Below are 25,401 nucleotides of genomic sequence, written 5' to 3' on the forward strand. Positions count from 1 at the left end.
CCTTGTAGGACATTTATTCCCAAACAAAATCCACGGATTGATGCTAAAAACATAATTTCACTACCCCCTGTCATTCCTACAGGTTCTAAAACTAGCTCCGGTGGTTATACACCCTTGTAGGACATTTATTCCCAAACAAAATCCACGGATTGATGCTAAAAACATAATTTCACTACCCCCTGTCATTCCTACAGTTTCTAGAACTAGCTCCGATGGTTATACACCCTTGTAGGACATTTATTCCCAAACAAAATCCACGGATTGATGCTAAAAACATAATTTCACTACCCCCTGTCATTCCTACAGGTTCTAAAACTAGCTCCGGTGGTTATACACCCTTGTAGGACATTTATTCCCAAACAAAATCCACGGATTGATGCTAAAAACATAATTTCACTACCCCCTGTCATTCCTACAGGTTCTAAAACTAGCTCCGGTGGTTATACACCCTTGTAGGACATTTATTCCCAAACAAAATCCACGGATTGATGCTAAAAACATAATTTCACTACCCCCTGTCATTCCTACAGTTTCTAGAACTAGCTCCGGTGGTTATACACCCTTGTAGGACATTTATTCCCAAACAAAATCCACGGATTGATGCTAAAAACATAATTTCACTATCCCCTGTCATTCCTACAGTTTCTAGAACTAGCTCCGATGGTTATACACCCTTGTAGGACATTTATTCCCAAACAAAATCCACGGATTGATGCTAAAAACATAATTTCACTATCCCCTGTCATTCCTACAGTTTCTAGAACTAGCTCCGATGGTTATACACCCTTGTAGGACATTTATTCCCAAACAAAATCCACGGATTGATGCTAAAAACATAATTTCACTATCCCCTGTCATTCCTACAGGTTCTAAAACTAGCTCCGGTGGTTATACACCCTTGTAGGACATTTATTCCCAAACAAAATCCACGGATTGATGCTAAAAACATAATTTCACTATCCCCTGTCATTCCTACAGGTTCTAAAACTAGCTCCGGTGGTTATACACCCTTGTAGGACATTTATTCCCAAACAAAATCCACGGATTGATGCTAAAAACATAATTTCACTACCCCCTGTCATTCCTACAGTTTCTAGAACTAGCTCCGGTGGTTATACACCCTTGTAGGACATTTATTCCCAAACAAAATCCACGGATTGATGCTAAAAACATAATTTCACTATCCCCTGTCATTCCTACAGTTTCTAGAACTAGCTCCGATGGTTATACACCCTTGTAGGACATTTATTCCCAAACAAAATCCACGGATTGATGCTAAAAACATAATTTCACTACCCCCTGTCATTTCTACAGGTTCTCGTTGTGTTTCGCGTATAGTTTCCTTTTTGTCCCATTAATACTATAGGAGATTCCTGGAGGTCTTCTCTTCTTGTTAAAGGCTAGCTCCGGTGGCTATATATAAGATCGAAAGCAACTAGCAACACGCTACGCCACGCCACGCCACGTAATACATCGTCTGTTCACGTGGTACATTGTCGTGTACACATCGATAACACGCCACTTGACGACACGCTCATTTTATTCTATAATTTCAAAAAGAAAAATTTTCAAATAACTTTGATTAGTAATTAGTTTGTGAATTTAGAGTTTTTCGAACAATCACCCATAAACTCAACAGAATGAAACACGTTTCAACACGCGTCGGTTACATCTGAGAATTTTGCATCCCACGTGAAACGGCGTAGCGTGGCGTGGCGTGTTGTTAGTGAGTTTCGGCGGTGGTGGGATCTATCACCTAAGTTCCCTAAAGTATATTTTTAACAATTTTTCTATAAACAATGTAAATACAAGTCGACACAGAAGGCGTTACGAGCATTCGTTATTTTTTGAATTTGGAATGTTGAAAAACGTTCATTTTAGACACACTTTCGGGCGCGTAAAATTTAATTTTACGCACTAGCGCGGAAAGAAATATACTTTAACGAATAGTGCGTACAAAAAAACGTATTATTAAGGTCTCCGTACTATGGTGGATAAAGTACGAGGCTTATATGCGGAAAAGGTCCCAGGTTCAAGTCTTTTTATAGGTGTAACCAGATAAATGACCCCATAACGATTTAAAAATCTCTCTTTTTAGATTAATTAAATTGACGACAACGTGTTTATTATATATTTTTTTGTTTTTTTTGTATATAAACAAATCTGTACGGTCTGCACGGAAATTTTAATTTAACATCAAATTAAAAATGATTATAAACAAACAAAGAATGGCCTGAATTTATGAAAGCAGTGCCCCTACAACACGCAAGATTTATATATATATATATATATATATATGTAAAAAAAAAAAATGATGGCAACTGCTAATGGACGCCGCAGGAAATTGATCGAGCGAATCGCACCTGCGACAGGTGAAACATCGGACTCGACCAAATCCAGATTTTAATTTTAAACATTTAAATTATAAAGCGTAGTTGTTTTTTTATTAATTTTATTATACGGGGTATCGTTTTTACGTAATTATTTCAAATTTAATCTCAATTCAACACAAAAACTTTGTAATTCGTAATTTTGGTACAGATTTGGTAAAACATTAAATTTTATCGACTGGTTTTTGAAATATACGGTTGTAAAGAGTTTTATTATAAAAATTATTCTACATTAGACACCTTTCCATACGTTTTTTCCATTGATCGAAGCAGTGCTGGAAGTCTTCTTTGGTGAAGGCCTCCAGGAGCTCTTCCATCGACTCAAATCGGGTCCGTTTCAAAGCAGATCTTTTTCTAAGGAAATCCGAGCGGTCCCATCGATCCAGGAGCCAGATTTTTTGGCGTTTACATCCTCGGCAATCATCCGGATGCTTTGCAGGCACAATTCGGTTGATTTTGGTCACGGTTTCGGGAGTTTCTAGTACTCTATCGGAGTTTTTTTTCAATTTGAAAAAAAAAAAACACAACGCTACCGCACAAATAGTTATAAATTACAATTGTTTTTATTTTTCTATATCGTAAATACGAAGCGAGTTTCATATCTGTCTCCGAATAGGAAAGGAAGTAAACTGAAACGTTGAGTGAATCTTAAAACAAGTCGGTAGAGAATAGATTTCCATGTTTGGTTTTATTAATTCCTACTACATCGCGATGATGAATAAAGGAAGTGATATTTGAAATAAAAACCATCATTGTTTCTATAAATTTAAAAGAAATTAACATTGTTATACTCGTATACAAAAACATGGTAATTATCGATCAGATTTCTGTTTCCATCCAGGTCTTGGAGTCGTTCTACTGCTTTCCTCCATACAATTTTGTTCTCCGTCGCTTCACGTCACTTCTCTAATCCCATTCTTTCCAAATCTTCTCCTTCCTAGAGCTCCAAAGGTTTTGTTCCCGCTCGCCAGTCTTTTATCGGTTTCACCTCCTTCGTTACTCCAAGGTATCGAATCTCCTGGACTTTATATCAAATCCATACTCCTTATTTTGCTCTGCCGTCACTTTGAGATCTTCAGATCCCTTCCCATCTTCATGAGAGCTTCTATATGGGGTTCAAAGTACCACCAAAATGACCAACGAGAAAAATCTCGCCCTCGGTCGTCGTGGACATCCCCGCGAAGACATAGGAGTTTTCTTCGCCGGCATTTCGACCTCCTAAGAAACATGGCACACGGACACAAGATCTGGTTACAACTAAACAAATTTTTCTACGCCACAACGCCGCAAATTCTTACTGAAATTGGCCACCGAAACGACAATGGCGTGACTATCCACCTACGAAGTCAACAGGCACCTGCAGAACCCCAATCCAACCCCAATTTAGTGACGTTTCGTTCAAAACTGGTTAATCCATCCTCCAATATACTTTTTAGGAAAAACCTATATACCTGTATCATTCTACCTGCTCGTGGTTTCATATTTAGACGAATCTAAGCGAGACGAAGTTTAATTTTTCGCTGTATGTATTTTATTACTTAGAAGTTCGTTTAATAGAAATTTTCGTATTGAAAATTATTTATATGATTGAAGCAATGTTTGAAATGTGTAATTTCTCATTAACCACGTTCACCCGACCGTAAATTATGACATATAAACGTATTGTTGATGTAATACCTAACAATACTTAATTCGTTATCTGTTACGGTTGATTTATGAAGAGAAAGCATTTTATACAAGAAACTCGATATTATAATTTTGTTCTGTTCGGTGATTTGCTAATAAATTATCGATTGGAGATTAAAATGACAATGCTATGTATAAATTTGTAAAGCGGAATCAAGATAAACCTTACTATGAAACACGACATACCAAATTTTATTGATTACTTTCTATTTATATGTACGATTTACGTAAAGCCGGACCTGGAAGGAAGTTGTGATTGATTTTCGATGTAGATTCTTCTAAATTATTTTATAACTATACATCGGGTGTGCAACTAAAAAAACAAAATTGAAAAATCAATTTTTTTCAAAATTTACTCGATTACTCGGCAATTTGTATACGATAATCGAAATCTACAACAAATTCTGCACATTTTTCATTGTTCAAGTACAAGTCTATTTCTTTAAATGAACTATGGGGGAGAGTGGGAACTTTGTTGCGGACAAATGCTTGTAAGTCCGGTTCTGCTCAGCCGATTTTAATAAACTTTATGTTGTTTGAAAGGACTTTTGTTCAGCATTACAAAATATATAAATTGTGATATCTTGAAATATCTAAGAAATTCTAAATTATTGTATAACTATACACCGGGTGTACAATTAAAAAAATAAAATTATATTATAAATTTTTTTCAAAATTTACTCGATTACTCGGCAATTTGTATACGATAATCGAAATCTACAACAAATTCTGCACATTTTTCATTGTTCAAGTACAAGTCTATTTCTTTAAATGAACTGTGGGGGAGAGTGGGAACTTTGTTGCGGACAAATGCTTGTAAGTCCGGTTCTGCTCAGCCGAGTTTAATAAACTTGATGTTGTTTGAAAGGACTTTTGTTCAGCATTACAAAATATATAAATTGTGATATCCTGAAATATCTAAGAAATTCTAAATTATTGTATAACTATACACCGGGTGTACAATTAAAAAAATAAAATTATATTATAAATTTTTTTCAAAATTTACTCGATTACTCGGCAATTTGTATACGATAATCGAAATCTACAACAAATTCTGCACATTTTTCATTGTTCAAGTACAAGTCTATTTCTTTAAATGAACTGTGGGGGAGAGTGGGAACTTTGTTGCGGACAAATGCTTGTAAGTCCGGTTCTGCTCAGCCGAGTTTAATAAACTTGATGTTGTTTGAAAGGACTTTTGTTCAGCATTACAAAATATATAAATTGTGATATCCTGAAATATCTAAGAAATTCTAAATTATTGTATAACTATACACCGGGTGTACAATTAAAAAAATAAAATTATATAAATTTTTTTCAAAATTTACTCGATTACTAGGCAATTTGTATACGATAATCGAAATCTACAACAAATTCTGCACATTTTTCATTGTTCAAGTTTAAGTCTATTTCTTCAAATGAACGGTGGGGGAGAGTGGGAACTTTGTTGCGAACAAATGCTTTAAGTCCGGTTCTGCTCAGCCGATTTTAATAAACTTGATGTTGTTTGAAAGGATTTTTGTTCAGCATTACAAAATATATAAATTGTGATATCCTGAAATATCTAAGAAATTCTAAATTATTGTATAACTATACACCGGGTGTACAATTAAAAAAATAAAATTATATAAATTTTTTTCAAAATTTACTCGATTACTCGGCAATTTGTATACGATAATCGAAATCTACAACAAATTCTGCACATTTTTCATTGTTCAAGTACAAGTCTATTTCTTTAAATGAACTATGGGGGAGAGTGGGAACTTTGTTGCGGACAAATGCTTGTAAGTCCGGTTCTGCTCAGCCGATTTTAATAAACTTTATGTTGTTTGAAAGGACTTTTGTTCAGCATTACAAAATATATAAATTGTGATATCTTGAAATATCTAAGAAATTCTAAATTATTGTATAACTATACACCGGGTGTACAATTAAAAAAATAAAATTATATAAATTTTTTTCAAAATTTACTCGATTACTAGGCAATTTGTATACGATAATCGAAATCTACAACAAATTCTGCACATTTTTCATTGTTCAAGTACAAGTCTATTTCTTCAAATGAACGGTGGGGGAGAGTGGGAACTTTGTTGCGAACAAATGCTTGTAAGTCCGGTTCTGCTCAGCCGATTTTAATAAACTTGATGTTGTTTGAAAGGACTTTTGTTCAGCATTACAAAATATATAAATTGTGATATCTTGAAATATCTAAGAAATTCTAAATTATTGTATAACTATACACCGGGTGTACAATTAAAAAAATAAAATTATATAAATTTTTTTCAAAATTTACTCGATTACTAGGCAATTTGTATACGATAATCGAAATCTACAACAAATTCTGCACATTTTTCATTGTTCAAGTACAAGTCTATTTCTTCAAATGAACGGTGGGGGAGAGTGGGAACTTTGTTGCGGACAAATGCTTGTAAGTCCGGTTCTGCTTAGCCGATTTTAATAAACTTGATGTTGTTTGAAAGGACTTTTGTTCAGCATTACAAAATATATAAATTGTGATATCTTGAAATATCTAAGAAATTCTAAATTATTGTATAACTATACACCGGGTGTACAATTAAAAAAATAAAATTATATTATAAATTTTTTTCAAAATTTACTCGATTACTCGGCAATTTGTATACGATAATCGAAATCTACAACAAATTCTGCACATTTTTCATTGTTCAAGTACAAGTCTATTTCTTTGGGGGAGAGTGGGAACTTTGTCGCGAACAAATGCTTGTAAGTCCGGTTCTGCTCAGCCGATTTTAATAAACTTGATGTTGTTTGAAAGGACTTTTGTTCAGCATTACAAAATATATAAATTTAATTAGCAACGTGAATGCCAGAAGGCGTTGTTTCATATATTTCGGAAATTGTGATTTCTGTTAACAAATTTGAATGGAATAATAAAAATTCAAAAAAATCTTTTAGAAGTGAGCTAAATCAACATTAAAATAGCGAGAACCGCGAACCGATATCCTGAAATACCTAAGAAATTCTAAATTATTTCCATTTCGTTAATTATAATTCACAAATTTAAGCTAAACCGGCCCTGGAGGGAATTTATAATTTAATTTTTAAAGTAGATTTTCCTAAATTAATTCAGTTTTTTTATTAAAAAAATGTTTATAACTATATACGTACTAAAATTTCATATATAATTTGTAAAATTGATTTTTTCAATTCGTAATTTAAATATCTCGCCATCTATATATGAATAGTCGAATCAACTAATGTTGACAGTACAGAACGCTTAATTTAAATTTTACAACCGACTCGTGCTGCCACCGATTAGCCTACTACTAAATAATATATATTTAGCAACGTTGCCGCTTAGTTAAAATTATCCGTAATTTTAAAGTATTTATTTGAATTACAATGGTTTTGAACTTCTTGGGTATTTAAAAAGATTATATAATAAAATATTAAAGTGTAAGTTCTAATATCACTGAATTTATTTTTATATATTTACATTGTTGTCAAGTTTTCTGTATATATATTATGAAGAAATTATATTTTTCCAAATTAATTTCACAACCGGAAGCTGTCAAAAGCATTTGTTCTTGCTCGTATTGTGATCAGAAGAAAAATGGGGGAGTTCTATAAGATCCGATAACGCCTTTAAGGTATTGACAGGTTGGTAAGGGTTTGATATTTCTCTATAGAAAAAATTCTGAGAAAAAGAAAATAATTCTACGTAAGATTTTTATAAATGAAATTTTTATAAAAATTTATCCAGAAAACCGACCCAAACAAAAAGAAACTATTATCTGTTGAATGTATTGTTAAATAAAGCGGTGTTGCCAACTCGTAAATGTGAAATTCTGAACAAACATCTTGTAGTAATATTTCTTAATATTCTAATTTAAGGACATCCTTTATACAGGTATGTATATAAATAATTTCCCGGATGCTATGTGATGATTCTAGGTTTATAACAAAAGATAATAAAGATGTTAGTAGAAATTATATTTAATTTTTTATTATAATTTCCCTTTTTATGAAAATATAATCTAAAATTACCAAACAAGAAAAAATGGATCATCCAACATCAAATTTCAACTAATATCTTTCAAAATACTGCTTTTGATTATCAAAATTGCTTTCCCAACGTTGTTTTCGTGACTTCGAGGTTTCCTTATTTTGGAATATCTTTTATTTGCTCAGTCGCAGTCTTCCAAACGCTAATAATATTGTCAAAATGTTTCCTTTGTAACCAAGACTCACTCGGTGCTAAATCTGGCGAATAAAGTGGACGTGGTGACACCAAAAGACTTGCGAATCAAGACAGCTGTATAAAAATTGGAAGGTAGTATCAAATTTCAACTAATATCTTTCAAAATACTGCATTTGATTAGCAAAACTGCTTTCCCAACGTTGTTTTCGTGACTTCGAGGTTTCCTTACTTTGGAATATCTTTTATTTGCTCAGTCGCAGTCTTCCAAACGCTAATAATATTGTCAAAATGTTTCCTTTGTAACCAAGACTCACTCGGTGCTAAATCTGGCGAAAAAAGTGGACGTGGTGACACCAAAAGACTTGCGAATCAAGACAGCTGTATAAAAATTGGAAGGTAGTATCAAATTTCAACTAATATCTTTCAAAATACTGCATTTGATTAGCAAAACTGCTTTCCCAACGTTGTTTTCGTGACTTCGAGGTTTCCTTACTTTGGAATATCTTTTATTTGCTCAGTCGCAGTCTTCCAAACGCTAATAATATTGTCAAAATGTTTCCTTTGTAACCAAGACTCACTCGGTGCTAAATCTGGCGAAAAAAGTGGACGTGGTGACACCAAAAGACTTGCGAATCAAGACAGCTGTATAAAAATTGGAAGGTAGTATCAAATTTCAACTAATATCTTTCAAAATACTGCATTTGATTAGCAAAACTGCTTTCCCAACGTTGTTTTCGTGACTTCGAGGTTTCCTTACTTTGGAATATCTTTTATTTGCTCAGTCGCAGTCTTCCAAACGCTAATAATATTGTCAAAATGTTTCCTTTGTAACCAAGACTCACTCGGTGCTAAATCTGGCGAAAAAAGTGGACGTGGTGACACCAAAAGACTTGCGAATCAAGACAGCTGTATAAAAATTGAAAGGTAGTATCAAATTTCAACTAATATCTTTCAAAATACTGCATTTGATTAGCAAAACTGCTTTCCCAACGTTGTTTTCGTGACTTCGAGGTTTCCTTACTTTGGAATATCTTTTATTTGCTCAGTCGCAGTCTTCCAAACGCTAATAATATTGTCAAAATGTTTCCTTTGTAACCAAGACTCACACGGTGCTAAATCTGGCGAATAAAGTGGACGTGGTGACACCAAAAGACTTGCGAATCAAGACAGCTGTATAAAAATTGGAAGGTAGTATCAAATTTCAACTAATATCTTTCAAAATACTGCATTTGATTAGCAAAACTGCTTTCCCAACGTTGTTTTCGTGACTTCGATGTTTCCTTACTTTGGAATATCTTTTATTTGCTCAGTCGCAGTCTTCCAAACGCTAATAATATTGTCAAAATGTTTCCTTTGTAACCAAGACTCACTCGGTGCTAAATCTGGCGAAAAAAGTGGACGTGGTGACACCAAAAGACTTGCGAATCAAGACAGCTGTATAAAAATTGGAAGGTAGTATCAAATTTCAACTAATATCTTTCAAAATACTGCATTTGATTAGCAAAACTGCTTTCCCAACGTTGTTTTCGTGACTTCGAGGTTTCCTTACTTTGGAATATCTTTTATTTGCTCAGTCGCAGTCTTCCAAACGCTAATAATATTGTCAAAATGTTTCCTTTGTAACCAAGACTCACTCGGTGCTAAATCTGGCGAATAAAGAGGACGTGGTGACACCACAAGACTTGCGAATTAACACAGCTGTATAAAAATTGAAAGGTAGTATCAAATTTCAACTAATATCTTTCAAAATACTGCATTTGATTAGCAAAACTGCTTTCCCAACGTTGTTTTCGTGACTTCGAGGTTTCCTTACTTTGGAATATCTTTTATTTGCTCAGTCGCAGTCTTCCAAACGCTAATAATATTGTCAAAATGTTTCCTTTGTAACCAAGACTCACTCGGTGCTAAATCTGGCGAATAAAGAGGACGTGGTGACACCACAAGACTTGCGAATTAACACAGCTGTATAAAAATTGAAAGGTAGTATCAAATTTCAACTAATATCTTTCAAAATACTGCATTTGATTAGCAAAACTGCTTTCCCAACGTTGTTTTCGTGACTTCGAGGTTTCCTTACTTTGGAATATCTTTTATTTGCTCAGTCGCAGTCTTCCAAACGCTAATAATATTGTCAAAATGTTTCCTTTGTAACCAAGACTCACTCGGTGCTAAATCTGGCGAATAAAGAGGACGTGGTGACACCACAAGACTTGCGAATTAACACAGCTGTATAAAAATTGAAAGGTAGTATCAAATTTCAACTAATATCTTTCAAAATACTGCATTTGATTAGCAAAACTGCTTTCCCAACGTTGTTTTCGTGACTTCGAGGTTTCCTTACTTTGGAATATCTTTTATTTGCTCAGTCGCAGTCTTCCAAACGCTAATAATATTGTCAAAATGTTTCCTTTGTAACCAAGACTCACTCGGTGCTAAATCTGGCGAATAAAGAGGACGTGGTGACACCACAAGACTTGCGAATTAACACAGCTGTATAAAAATTGAAAGGTAGTATCAAATTTCAACTAATATCTTTCAAAATACTGCATTTGATTAGCAAAACTGCTTTCCCAACGTTGTTTTCGTGACTTCGAGGTTTCCTTACTTTGGAATATCTTTTATTTGCTCAGTCGCAGTCTTCCAAACGCTAATAATATTGTCAAAATGTTTCCTTTGTAACCAAGACTCACTCGGTGCTAAATCTGGCGAATAAAGAGGACGTGGTGACACCACAAGACTTGCGAATTAACACAGCTGTATAAAAATTGAAAGGTAGTATCAAATTTCAACTAATATCTTTCAAAATACTGCATTTGATTAGCAAAACTGCTTTCCCAACGTTGTTTTCGTGACTTCGAGGTTTCCTTACTTTGGAATATCTTTTATTTGCTCAGTCGCAGTCTTCCAAACGCTAATAATATTGTCAAAATGTTTCCTTTGTAACCAAGACTCACTCGGTGCTAAATCTGGCGAATAAAGAGGACGTGGTGACACCACAAGACTTGCGAATTAACACAGCTGTATAAAAATTGAAAGGTAGTATCAAATTTCAACTAATATCTTTCAAAATACTGCATTTGATTAGCAAAACTGCTTTCCCAACGTTGTTTTCGTGACTTCGAGGTTTCCTTACTTTGGAATATCTTTTATTTGCTCAGTCGCAGTCTTCCAAATGCTAAGAATATTGTCAAAATGTTTCCTTTGTAACCAAGACTCACACGGTGCTAAATCTGGCGAATAAAGAGGACGTGGAGACACCGAAAGACTTGCGAATCAGCACAGCTGCTTTAAAATTGGAATGTAGTATTAAATTAAGCTTTTATATACTCAATCGTAGTCTTTGCAATGCCAAGGATATTATTAAAATGTTTTATTTGTACCCAGCACTCATTTGGTGCTAAATCCGGTAAATAAAGATATGCATTCAGTTATTTCGCAATACTTTTGGGGATCTTGAATCTAGATTGGAATATTCTTAGGTCGTTTTTATTGTTAAAGAAGCTTCTCGAACACTGTTTTCGACTCCTGGGACGTCGAAAAATGTTTTTTAAGCGATTGGAAACTTCCTAGGCACTTTTCTATCATTTTAAACTCTCCTGGACACCGATCTGTGCAGATTTGAAAGTTGTCGATTATAACAAAAAAAATTCTCATTTTGGATCCTGTTTTTTTTTATTAAGGCGCTCTAAGGTGTACGTTTGTCGTGGCACTACCTCAATTCGTAAGAAAATTCAAATATGTTTACAAATATTCTAAATTTAAACGATTGTGTTTATCTTTCTAACCGACCCACAATTCCGGGAAATATTTTTAGATGGAACGTCATACAAAAAAAAATCGTGATTCACGCTAAAATTAATACAATACGTTAAGATATACGAGAGATGGTAAAAAATGACGCGTTCAAATAACGAAATTCAATAAACAGAACCGGATTCATACAATTTTATGTTAATATGAGTCGCTTTGTATAATCACGATCGAGCTGTTGTGTTTTTCCTATAACAGAAGTTCTTTTTCCGTTTTTCTTTTTATTACAACGTTGCCATTGCACAAATGTAGCTGCTATTAATTTATTAAGTGTTATTTTTCGAAAAAAATGTATTTCAACTTTCACCCTGTATATTTCTTATAAATATTAATCTGATGGAATCTAATGTAAACAGTCACTTAGACACATGTTGTCTCTATTGATTTATGTCAAAAATAAATCAATATCTTGGGAAATATGGGATTTTTTATACAAGCAAGTCAAATTTTTTTTTCAAAATTTCTGAAAATACTTTTTTATAGTAAAAATACGCGTAAAATCATTTAATATCGTGTAATTTTTTCCGAAATTTCCAAAAATCTTGTTAATTTCCGGATCAAATGTGTAGTTTTTTGAAAAATCCTGGATTTTTCGAGCAACCGATACTTTTTTCGAACTCCGCCGTTTTACGTTGTTGTACCCTGTAAAATACCACATTTGCCTTTTCGTTCGGCCCTTGAAAGATGTAAAAGTGTGTGATGAAACTCTCCATGCCCTCTTGTTTACATATTATAAAATAAAAGGGACGCAAAGTGCCCTTCATTCAACTGTCTACTCATGTGTTGAGAAACAATTCATTTCACCTACTCGTATACGCATGAATAGATTTTTTTATACGAGGTTTTCGTAAATTTCACTGATTATTCAAACGAAGAACGCGAAAAGGCCTTCGGCAGTGTTAAGTTCCTACAAAACACTCAAAACTTCAACGCGACTTTTTGCTTTTTCGTTTGAGCTAAAATTAGCATTTTTTTAAGATCAGTAGTCACCGGGGACAAGATCTGGACTATACGGTGGATAGGGAAGCAATTCGAAGTGTAATTTAATCGGTGTATTGTCTTGGTGAACCAGTTATGAACGCATCCCAAACTACTGAAGCTACAACCTCCCCGGCTGACCGCTGTGCCTTCGGACGTCGTTCAACGGCTGCGGTCCATTCGGATGATGATCGTTTTGATACCGGATTGAAGTGATGTCTCACGCTATTCCAATTTTGGTGTTTTCTGGAGCTGCAGCCTCAAATGGACGACCAGAACGTTCACGACGGAGCGGACGCTTTTTGAGCCATTGCTGAGCTTGTACAATATTTTTTTGTTCATCCCGATGCTCAGAATTGTTTTGAATTCGTTGTTTTGAAAGTAGCTTCACTAAAATGTCTGTCACTTTTTGGATTTATATGGATTTAAGTGGATTTATTTTCTCGCGGAAAGTAAGAAAATTTGTTTATCAGTGTAGCGGTTCGGCGCCTCGATTTTTATAATAATCGCAACGAGATTGAAAATTTCGATAAAACAACATTTTTTTTTTCTCCAAATACCCGACGCATACATTGTCTTCTTCTTTTTTAATAGTTATGGATTTCCATTATCTGCTTCGCGAAGCGCTGCGAATGCTTCGTACTTGTTCACATTATGCTGATAAAATCGATAAGATAAAATAGTGGAAAGTCACATTAGCGAAGCGCATTGTATGCAGGCTGGTGATAACATTATTTCAGTATATACAAGGCGAGCACGAAAAAACCTCCCAAGTACTCCAAGTTTTGTTTGCGGAATTTGTCGATGTTATTTCGACAATTATTTCGAACAACCTGGTATAATTTCACTTTGATCATCATTACTAGGCGTATTGTTATAAAATAACGGTTCATAAAAAATTCAAAAGATCATATTGTGCCTTATTTGGTATACGGACGGTACATCGGTCTTTTGTGTGAGATGATGTATTACACATGAAAAAAAAAATAACTGTTTTCCTTTTTTAGACGATTTCAATTTCTGTATGGCGGAGATAAAAAAATAAATGAATCCCTTCCGGCACGAAAATTTTTTTCTAAGCAAATTTACGATGCAGTTTTGTTAAAACATTTTCTTATAAACGTTCAACGTGCACGTTGATTCGCGGGGAATCATTGTTCTAAAAATGAAACAGCAACCGTGTAGAGCCTCTAATTGTTCTAAAAATGAAACAGCAACCGTATGGAGTCTCTAATTGTTCTAAAAATGAAACAGCAACCGTGTAGAGCCTCTAATTGTTCTAAAAATGAAACAGCAACCGTATGGAGTCTCTAATTGTTCTAAAAATGAAACAGCAACCGTGTAGAGCCTCTAATTGTTCTAAAAATGAAACAGCAACCGTATGGAGTCTCTAATTGTTCTAAAAATGAAACAGCAACCGTATGGAGTCTCTAATTGTTCTAAAAATGAAACAGCAACCGTGTAGAGCCTCTAATTGTTCTAAAAATGAAACAGCAACCGTGTAGAGCCTCTAATTGTTCTAAAAATGAAACAGCAACCGTGTAGAGTCTCTAATTGTTCTAAAAATGAAACAGCAACCGTGTAGAGCCTCTAATTTTTCTAAAAATGAAACAGCAACCGTGTAGAGTCTCTACATGTTCTAAAAATGAAACAGCAACCGTGTAGAGCCTCTAATTGTTCTAAAAATGAAACAGCAACCGTGTAGAGTCTCTAATTGTTCTAAAAATGAAACAGCAACCGTATGGAGTCTCTAATTGTTCTAAAAATGAAACAGCAACCGTGTAGAGTCTCTAATTGTTCTAAAAATGAAACAGCAACCGTATGGAGCCTCTAATTGTTCTAAAAATGAAACAGCAACCGTATGGAGCCTCTAATTGTTCTAAAAATGAAACAGCAACCGTATGGAGTCTCTAATTGTTCTAAAAATGAAACAGCAACCGTATGGAGTCTCTAATTGTTCTAAAAATGAAACAGCAACCGTATGGAGTCTCTAATTGTTCTAAAAATGAAACAGCAACCGTATGGAGTCTCTAATTGTTCTAAAAATGAAACAGCAACCGTATGGAGTCTCTAATTGTTCTAAAAATGAAACAGCAACCGTATGGAGTCTCTAATTGTTCTAAAAATGAAACAGCAACCGTATGGAGTCTCTAATTGTTCTAAAAATGAAACAGCAACCGTATGGAGCCTCTAATTTTTCTAAAAATGAAACAGCAACCGTGTAGAGTCTCTACATGTTCTAAAAATGAAACAGCAACCGTGTAGAGCCTCTAATTGTTCTAAAAATGAAACAGCAACCGTGTAGAGTCTCTAATTGTTCTAAAAATGAAACAGCAACCGTATGGAGTCTCTAATTGTTCTAAAAATGAAACAGCAACCGTGTAGAGTCTCTAATTGTTCTAAAAATGAAACAGCAACCGTATGGAGCCTCTAATTGTTCTAAAAATGAAACAGCAACCGTATGGAGCCTCTAATTGTTCTAAAAATGAAACAGCAACCGTGTGAAGTCTCTAATTGTTCTGAAAATGAAACAGCAACATCCTTTCTTTCTTTGATTTACGCACAAACCAAAAAAACCACAAACGTTGATCAATTACTCCTATTAAACTCTCTCCCGCTCTTCATGCGACCAATTTGTTTATTCTTTAGTCTCCTGCAACTCCTTGATACTATGCTGAACACACTGTTTAAACTACAACTACACCAACACTGTTTGACGCGCGTTTCGATAACCAAGTTGTCGTCTTCAGAGATAGAAGGTAAACATCGTAAGTGTGCGCGATTTTCAGCGATTAGTACGAGGTCGATTTTCGATTTCTATTTATGAATTTCGACAATGAAACAGTTTTCGTATCAATCAAAACCGATTTAATATCAACATATTTACACAATAATTAAAAAAATAATATCGGAATATAAGATTTTCACTCTACTAATTTTACTTTGATGTACATTCAAATTAAACAGGTTGTGATTATTAAAAAATACCAAAAAATTCATCACGAAACATTACTGGTTAATTTCTTTCATTGTTTGTTACATTATTTCGAAAATTAATTCGCTTCGATCGATTTATATTTGAAAGAACAAATAAAAACTTACCCCCGTTAGCGAATCAAGTTCTCCCAACCATTCGTTGAGCAATTGTTCCGGATCTTCCGTATCCGAATCGACATCCCCGCCATCTATACTTTCACAAAATTTATTCATCTGCAAGAAAACGGAATTTTCAATCAAAACATACCGAACTGATTATCAAAAATAAATAAAAATATCACAACCCTCTTAATCCGGACAGTGAAACTAAAGCCATGAAATCTGATAGGTCACACAAGGATACTAGAGCTAATAGAGTTAGAAACCAATGACAAATCAAAGGACTATGTTGGACAAATTGACCCTGATGTGGATTCCAGGGAAAACGACTCCATACCTTGGACCAGAACCCTTCTGTGTCGAACGAATGGCTGATTGATCAGTTGGAGTCAGGACTCCAGGACTATGACCATCTAAAACATTCATAACTTTATCAGCTAAGAAGTCTGACCAGAAATTATATGAAATTGGTGGTTAAAATACTACGTCGATGGGCATAACTGCGGATTCTGCCCTTAGAGGGAAATGGGACACAAATAACCTAAAAAAACCTCCTTTGGTTGTTTTATTTTTGTAGGACCGCCCTGTATGTAATCTGGGTGATTATTAAAAAAAATTTTGTTAAACAATATTTGCACCTCGTGAAAATGTTCGTTCATTGAAATGCCTTTCTCATATAAACGTGCAAAAATAATAAACTTTATCTAAATTGTTTATAATATTTTATAATCATTTAAAAAATTTACGTGATTGTTGTAGATAATTATTATAATAATCATACTACTCGGAATTTATTGGGGAATTTTTAAAATAGAAAAAAAATTCCATGAGTAACGTAATAGAAAAAAAAATCAAATTTTATGTTAAATTTCGAAAAAACCTTAAAAAGTTTCGAATCAAAATTGTAGGGCTTTCATTTTTAAACAAAAATAGTTTTTTGAATTTTTTTATTTTTGTTAATATTTACAGAGTTAGGGGACTGGATGTTAGAGGACGTTTTAGTGATTTACTAACGATTTTAGATGACTTCTGATTTAAAAATATAAAAAAAACTAATTTTAAATCAAAAGAGACCTAAAATCAAGAAGATTTAGAAACATAAACACATCAAAATATATAATAAATAAAGAATTAAAAAAAGTTATAAATTACGAACTCTGGTGCGCCAGGTATTTTATTTTTTATTTTTTTGGGAATGTGTGTGTACCTTTTTGTAACTGTTTTGATTTAATTTATTTACAACAATCTAGAGATTTCGAGAATTCTAATGTTCCGGAAGTTTGTTTTAATATATAAAGCGAAACAAACTGATGGCATCCCACCCATTTTGTCGTTGAATACTGTTTAAATGAATAAAAAAATTACATTAATTTGAATTAAATACTGTTAATAATCATTATATAGCGTAATTCATCACAAAATTATAGAAAAATAGTTAAATGTTTGTTACAGAATTGAATGTTTTATATTTCTACTGAAAATTTGTGGAAAAATTTAACCAGACCAAAAAATTTTCTATTTTTATAGCTCAATAATCGCCTCTGATAATTTTTTCGAAAAATTTCCCAAAAAAATGACCTCGACTTCAACTTGAACGATCTTCGCCTTGTTTAAAACAGATTCTTGCTTTCTAATTCATTGTTTTGTTCATTTTATTGGGCCAATTTCCACATTGATTGATAGGATTAAGGGATGCAGTGGAAAGGGCCGTTATATCACCCGATCTGAGCTCATTAAACTATTTTTACGAAGTTCTATAAAAACTAACTCTAATTAATTAACTTGTTGTACGTAATGATTAAATGTTTCAACAGGACTTCAAGTTTAAAACGTTTTTTACCCTTAAAAACTCACCCCCTACCATTTCAACACCTCATTTCGTTCGTAAACTATTTTTTCTTTCATTTTTTGTTATATTACTTTCTAATAGGTTTCGTCCTACTACTTTTTTTTCAAAAATCATCGATCCCGGTCTATATCCCACAAACGGATATTGAAATGAATTTTATTATATTTCATTATTTTATTTTTAATAACACCTCGTATATTTGCAATTAAATCGTTTGAAACAATATCAATAATAGAAGATCCACTCGGTATCTCGTATTAGTGACCATATGGTCGTAAGTGTACGTCCCATCGGTCTCGCCTTAATTCTTCAAAACCACCAGTACACCCGACGGGTACCACGGGTACTTTCAATGATCCATACCCACACAATACGCTCGGACTTATATTTTTTCTACCTACGAAGCGTAGGCGCGCCTATTTCATGAATGGATTGTTCATATTTTTTGTTTATTCCAATTCGAATCTGTTACAATGAAATTCGTCGTATATTTCACTAAAATTTGACCACGAGTTAATTTTTCAACTAAAATTCGCTCTCGAACTTCCCCTCGTCACTTTTTGTACAAGAAAAGACGATTAAAGAAACCGAAGAAAAGTTACGTAAATATTAAAATGTCCCATTCATGATTTTTTGGTGGTTTTTTGTTAATTTCATGAATAGATTGTTAATATTATTTTATTTATTTGAATTTGATCATTTTTATAACGAAATTCGTCGTATATTCCACCAAAATTTAACCACGAGTTAGTTTTTCAACTAAAATTCGGTCTCGAACTTCCCCTCGTCACTTTGTATACGAGAAAAAACGATTAAAGAAACCGAAGAAAAGTTACGTAAATATTAAAATGTCCCATTCATGATTTTTTGGTGGTTTTTTGTTAATTTCATGAATAGATTGTTAATATTATTTTATTTATTTGAATTTGATCATTTTTATAACGAAATTCGTCGTATATTTCACCAAAATTTGACCACGAGTTAGTTTTTCAACTAAAATTCGGTCTCGAACTTCCCCTCGTCACTTTGTATACGAGAAAAAACGATTAAAGAAACCGAAGAAAAGTTACGTAAATATTAAAATGTCCCATCCATGATTTTTTGGTGGGTTTTTGTTAATTTCATGAATAGATTGTTAATATTATTTTATTTATTTGAATTTGATCATTTTTATAACGAAATTCGTCGTATATTCCACCAAAATTTGACCACGAGTTAATTTTTCAACTAAAATTCGCTCTCGAACTTCCCCTCGTCACTTTTTGTACAAGAAAAGACGATTAAAGAAACCGAAGAAAAGTTACGTAAATATTAAAATGTCCCATTCATGATTTTTTGGTGGTTTTTTGTTAATTTCATAAATAGATTGTTAATATTATTTTATTTATTTGAATTTGATCATTTTTATAACGAAATTCGTCGTATATTCCACCAAAATTTAACCACGAGTTAGTTTTTCAACTAAAATTCGGTCTCGAACTTCCCCTCGTCACTTTGTATACGAGAAAAAACGATTAAAGAAACCGAAGAAAAGTTATGTAAATATCAAAATGTCCCATCCATGATTTTTTAACGTTTTTTTGTTAATTTTACGAATAGATTGTTAATATTATTTTATTTATTTGAATTTGATCATTTTTATAACGAAATTCGTCGTATATTCCACCAAAATTTGACCACGAGTTAATTTTTCAACTAAAATTCGCTCTCGAACTTCCCCTCGTCACTTTTTGTACAAGAAAAGACGATTAAAGAAACCGAAGAAAAGTTACGTATATATCAAAATGTCCCATACATAATCCATATTAAAATTACGAGGGTGAGTTGAATTATTATATATTTTGGTTTTTGTAAAACTAATATAAAAGTTATTATGATTTTTTTCTTATCGCAGGTCTGAAATATGAATTTATTTCATAGTAGAAAAATCGGAAACGCCTACTTACTTTACGGAAATACTAAAGTTTAATTTCCTCTGAATTTTCTCAATGAATTCGTCATATTTCCTTTATTAGTCATTCGAATGTTGATTAAAAGATAAAATTTGAAGATTTGCACTACAAAAAACTGTTATAATCGAAAATTTTCAAAAAATGTACGGGGGAGAACGAAAATTATGAAATCGTAACTTTTGAAATATAATTTTTATAATTTGAATGCCAAAATGTTTTTAGAAAACTAAATAAAATGACGAAGTCGTCAAGCACTACTAGAAACGGGTTAGAAATTTTTATTGTTGGATTACGTTGATTTTTCATGGCCCTGATATAGGATTCATTTCCTCTGCAGAGGATTTTATTGTATTAAATGTTTCGTAGGGGTATGTTACAGCAATGAAATCAGGGTTGGATTATAATTAAAAAAATGGGAGGTGGAAAATAATTGAAAACTAATTTAAAAATCACTTTTTTCAAAATATATCTAAAACTAGAAAAGATATGGGAAAAATGTTTAAACAAAAAATGTAGAGACTGAAATTTCCTTGAAATTAGTATATAATCATTTTTGACGTAATTCCCATAGAAACAGAGTTATTCACAATAAAAGATCAAAATTTATTGATTCCCATCATAAAATATCGAAAGGTTTTATTTTTTTGCACTTTTTTCCAACAGATAATCTCTGGAATGTAATTTTTGGCTTTTATAACTTTAAAATAGATTATTTCAAACTATTACGGAAATTTAAATTATTTAAAAATAATATAAACAAGTAGTAAACCCCTCGTATTATAATAATTACCGAAAAAGCGCAATTTTCTCACAAAAGTACTTTTGACCTAATTTTGAAGTGCCTTTTGTGTCGAGGAAATTTTCCGGAAAATTAAACGACCCCAACTGTGAATAACTTGGTAAATGGAAAATTCTTTCTTTGTAGCACTCCAAGTAATTGGTCGAAATTTAAGAATAGAAAAAATAAGAAAATGGTAAAAACTTGATTTTTTCTATAAAAAATTAATTTTTTATTCGCTTCCGCAATTTCAAAAATAATTTGTTTGAAATTTTTATTTATTAAGGAATTATGGAATTTGAAAAATTAAGTCAATAGATATGGGGCGATGTTCAGGTAAATTAACATTTTTTTTATCTTCTACGACTAATACGTACAAAAATTTTCACCATAATGAAAATTCCTACTGAATGTTAAACTTGATCAAAGTTGATTTATTAATAGTTCGGTTGACAGCATTGGAATTGAAAGTACATGCCGACGACAACTCTGAAGCGCCGCGGACGTGACTGTGTTGACGAATTTAAGGTATATATCAACATATACAGAGTGATTTTTATAAATGCTATTTATATAATATTACAACTAAAACAAAACAAAAATATATAGGGTATTTTATACGCAAACTGTAACGTATGGGGTGTTTTTTTAACCACACTGCAATATATAGGGTGTTTTATAAACAAATTGCAATATATAGGGTGTTTTATAAACAAATTGCAATATATAGGGTGTTTTATAAACAAATTGCAATATATAGGGTGTTTCATACAAAAATAGCAACGTGTAGGGTGTTTTTTAAACCAAACAGCAGTATATAGGGTGTTTAATGCACAAACTGCAATATATAGGGTGTTTTATAAACAAATTGCAATATATAGGGTGTTTTATACACAAACTGTAACGTATGGGGTGTTTTTGTTAAACAAACTGCAATATATAGGGTGTTTTATAAACAAATTGCAATATATAGGGTATTTTATACGCAAACTGTAACGTATGGGGTGTTTTTTTTAACCACACTGCAATATATAGGGTGTTTTATAAACAAATTGCAATATATAGGGTGTTCAATATACAATTTGCAATATATAGGATGGTTTATACATAAATAGCAACGTGTAGGGTGTTTTATCAACAAACTGTACTATACAAATATTTATTATTTTCGGTTGCGATGTTTTTTTTTCAGTGTGGCATTCTTCCACCGTCAAAATTTGTAATGTTCGTACTAAAATGGAATTATAAAACTAAACAAGGAAAAAAAAACAATATAGACATTATAGTATTTACAGGGTGTGTCTTGTAAAAATTGAAGATGAAATTCACGTCTTTCTCTCGGTTTTTCCAGGTTGTTTATCACATTTTCCCGATTGAAATTTCGTGAATTCTTGCTCCACAGCTGCAAGTTGTTTTTGAGATTACCACAGGTACGTGAGCCAGTAATATTGCAGTTACGAGGGGCGTTCGACAAATTGTTTCGATTGGATGATACGATTTTCGACATTAACCGAAAGATGTTTGAGATATACCAACACCAGCTTGTTACGTCTGGTTGACTCATTCAAAATTCTCGTCGAATTCCCGGTTTTTCTGGGTTCTGCGCATTTCCCGTTTTTTTTTCCAGGTTTTCAACGTTCCTAGACGTTAGTTTTATGGTAACCATCGATCTAACGACTATTAATACACTGATTCAAGAGGAAAACTCATCAATTTCCACATTTCGTGCGTTTTTTTTTCTTATCTTATCGTTACGTTGCATTATTTCTGTATTTAATCGAATCGGATTATTCCTTTTGGTTTCATTGACCACCTTGTATACCTGTCGGCTCCGTAACGCCTTTTCTCTCGCTTCCTTTTGCCGTTCCTTACTTCCTAGCCCACATACAGTGTCATTGCCCCACGTAATCGTGTTTGGTTTTTCATTGGCGGCTAGACGGAAGCTAAAAATAATTTCTATCGCCGATTGTTCTTTTTAAATTAGGATATTGGTCGATTTCAGGATACGTGATTGGATTATAGAATCGATTAAATTGTTTTCTGCAGTATCTTCGCGATTTTTAATTGATAAAAATCCGTATTATGGTAAATAAAATCAGTTTGATCACCCTATATATTTCAATATGATGATAATAAATTTTTTTTTATAGGGTTCGACGTTGTTAACTTTGTTGTTGAAGATATATAAACCTACACAACAACCGGTGCATATTAAATGCATTTTGTATGCATCTTCTAGATCTACCTTTCCGACATTTTGTCTTCTACAACGTTTTTCAGATTGTCAACGAGATAAATTTACATGCTGTATAGTTAAAACAGGTAAAAAAAGGTGATAAAAACCGTGATTGTAAATCAAACAACAATTCAAATACGGCAATTTTCAATTTAAAATAAAAATAATTATTGAAACTGCTTTTTTTATTATTCCTAATCGTAAAACTCAAACTTTTACAAGAACAATGCATTACTATTGACTGTCGTAATAACTATAATTAAAACTATAGTTTTTATGTGTTAATTTCCTTCACAAATCAAAGTAGTACGTGTATTAGCAACCGGACCAAAGTACAGTACTTAAATCTACATACTTTTATCTTATCTATTACCAGAATAACCGGTTAAAAGTGAAAAAATGGTATCGATATACAGCGTCTGGTAGATAAGACGAAAAACAAACAGAAAATACGAAATTGTGTAACCTAACCTAAAAAAAACTGACAGTCGAAATTGGAAAAAAAAGTAAACAAAACTAAAACCCGATAAAAAATATTATTTCGTTACTTACTTTAATAAAATTGGTTGTTCCTTGTAAAGAATACATCACAAATCACTATACATCCATTAATAATAGTCAAATTTATCACTAAATTAATTTATTGTTTGTGCAACACGAAATTTCACGAGACTTGCTTATACAACTTCCGAAACCGACTGAGCAGATCGTAGAATACATGAGCGTGAAACATGACCGCGGCGTTGCCAAATCTGAGAAAAATCTTTGAATACGAAGCAATAAAGATTAATATATTTTTTTCTTTTACAGCTATACGTTTTCAAGCTTATTTTTTCGAGGGATTAGTGTTACAAAATTTAAAATGATAAAAATCAGTATGTTTTGGACATTTTTTTGTCGTATTCGTATAAAAAATAAAAACGAAATTTCATAATAATTCGATATTTGTCTGATTAGTGTTTAAAATGGTGGTAATCACTCAACATGACAACACAATAACTCTTATTCCCTCCATTTTTGACAAATGTAATGGAGTATTTATTGCTAGGGACTTTCTCCCCATTCGTAAGAAGCCAGAAGAAAAGTGATAATTCCCTTTGGAATCTATTTTATTGGTTTATATCCGACAGTGATGCAGTGCTCTTGTCGTAGATAATTTTTCTATAAAGACAAAACTTTTCTTGTTGCCAGTCACTTATGTAAAGTGATTTTAACGATTTATATTTCGATATACCGAGAGGAATGATGACTTCAAATTATAATTTGTAGTATGAATTATAGAAAATAATCAGAATTACTTAAAATCCAGGTTTGATTTTTGCAACATCGCCATTTTTTATGTTAATTGCTTATGTCGTCTTGATCTTCTAAAATCTACGTCTCAAATGTATTCAATGAGTGAAAAATCAGTGAAATTGAATTCGAAAAAGTAATAAATCTAGAATAATACTAATTTTCTTAGCGATTGATTAATAATTCATTGAACGCCACCTATTACTAAATAGCCTAACAAACATATTTGTATTTTAAGAAAACTTCGGGATTCTTCAAAAGAACTAAGAACAAAAAAAAAGAGTACCCATTTAAAAACATGAAAATATGGAGTTATACATTAAGAATTTATCTTATTTTCTTTGTAATTGATTATCAGGGAAATGTACGCTACCTATTATTCAGTAGCTCAACAAACTTATCAGTATTTAGTAAGAAAACTTGACTATATCACGCTTCAGGTTTTTTTCCAAAGAACAAAGAATAAAAGGAAAGAGTACTCATGTATAATTTTGAAAAGATGGGATTGCTACATTTAGAATTATACTAATTTTCCTTGTAACCGATTAATAATTCAATGAGCGCCACCTTTTATTCAGTAGCTTAACAAACTTATTCGTTTTACAAAGAAAACTTCACTGTATCATACTTAGAGTTTGATCCAAAGAACTAAGAAGAAAAGGAAAGAGTGCTCATTTAAAAACATGAAAAGATGGAGTTATACATTAAGAATTTATCTTATTTTCTTTGTAATTGATTATTAAGAAAATGAACGCCACCTATTATTCAATAGCTTAACAAACTTATCCGTATTTAGTAAGAAAACTTGACTATATCACGCTTCAGGTTATTTTCCACAGAACAAAGAATAAAAGGAAAGAGTACGCATATATAATTTTGAAAAGATGGGATTACTACATTTGGAATTATACTAATTTTCCTTGTAACCGATTAATAATTCAATGAGCGCCACCTTTTATTCAGTAGCTTAACAAACTCATTCGTTTTACAAAGAAAACTTCACTGTATCATACTTAGAGTTTGATCCAAAGAACTAAGAAGAAAAGGAAAGAGTGCTCATTTCAAAACATGAAAAGATGGAGTTATACATTAAGAATTTATCTAATTTTCATTGTAATTGATTCTTAAGGAAATGAACGCCACCTATTATTCA

The 25,401-nt window shown here is 32.5% G+C and overlaps 1 protein-coding gene across 1 annotated transcript in view; it reads right to left on the reverse strand.

The window, feature by feature from the left end:
- Positions 1–23,656, reverse strand: part of LOC130900842 (amyloid beta A4 precursor protein-binding family B member 1-interacting protein) — a 97,092-nt gene extending 73,436 nt beyond the window's left edge. Inside the window, exons 1-2 of the mRNA XM_057811747.1 lie at positions 23,508–23,656; positions 16,147–16,254 (exon numbers count right to left, since the gene is read on the reverse strand). Coding sequence (XP_057667730.1) covers positions 16,147–16,254; positions 23,508–23,543 — 144 coding nt within the window. The 5' untranslated portion in view covers positions 23,544–23,656. The remainder of the gene's footprint in view (positions 1–16,146; positions 16,255–23,507) is intronic.
- Positions 23,657–25,401: the final 1,745 nt, after the last annotated feature.

This window comes from Diorhabda carinulata, chromosome X, assembly GCF_026250575.1.
Source record: "Diorhabda carinulata isolate Delta chromosome X, icDioCari1.1, whole genome shotgun sequence".
Classification (NCBI taxonomy): domain Eukaryota; kingdom Metazoa; phylum Arthropoda; class Insecta; order Coleoptera; family Chrysomelidae; genus Diorhabda; species Diorhabda carinulata.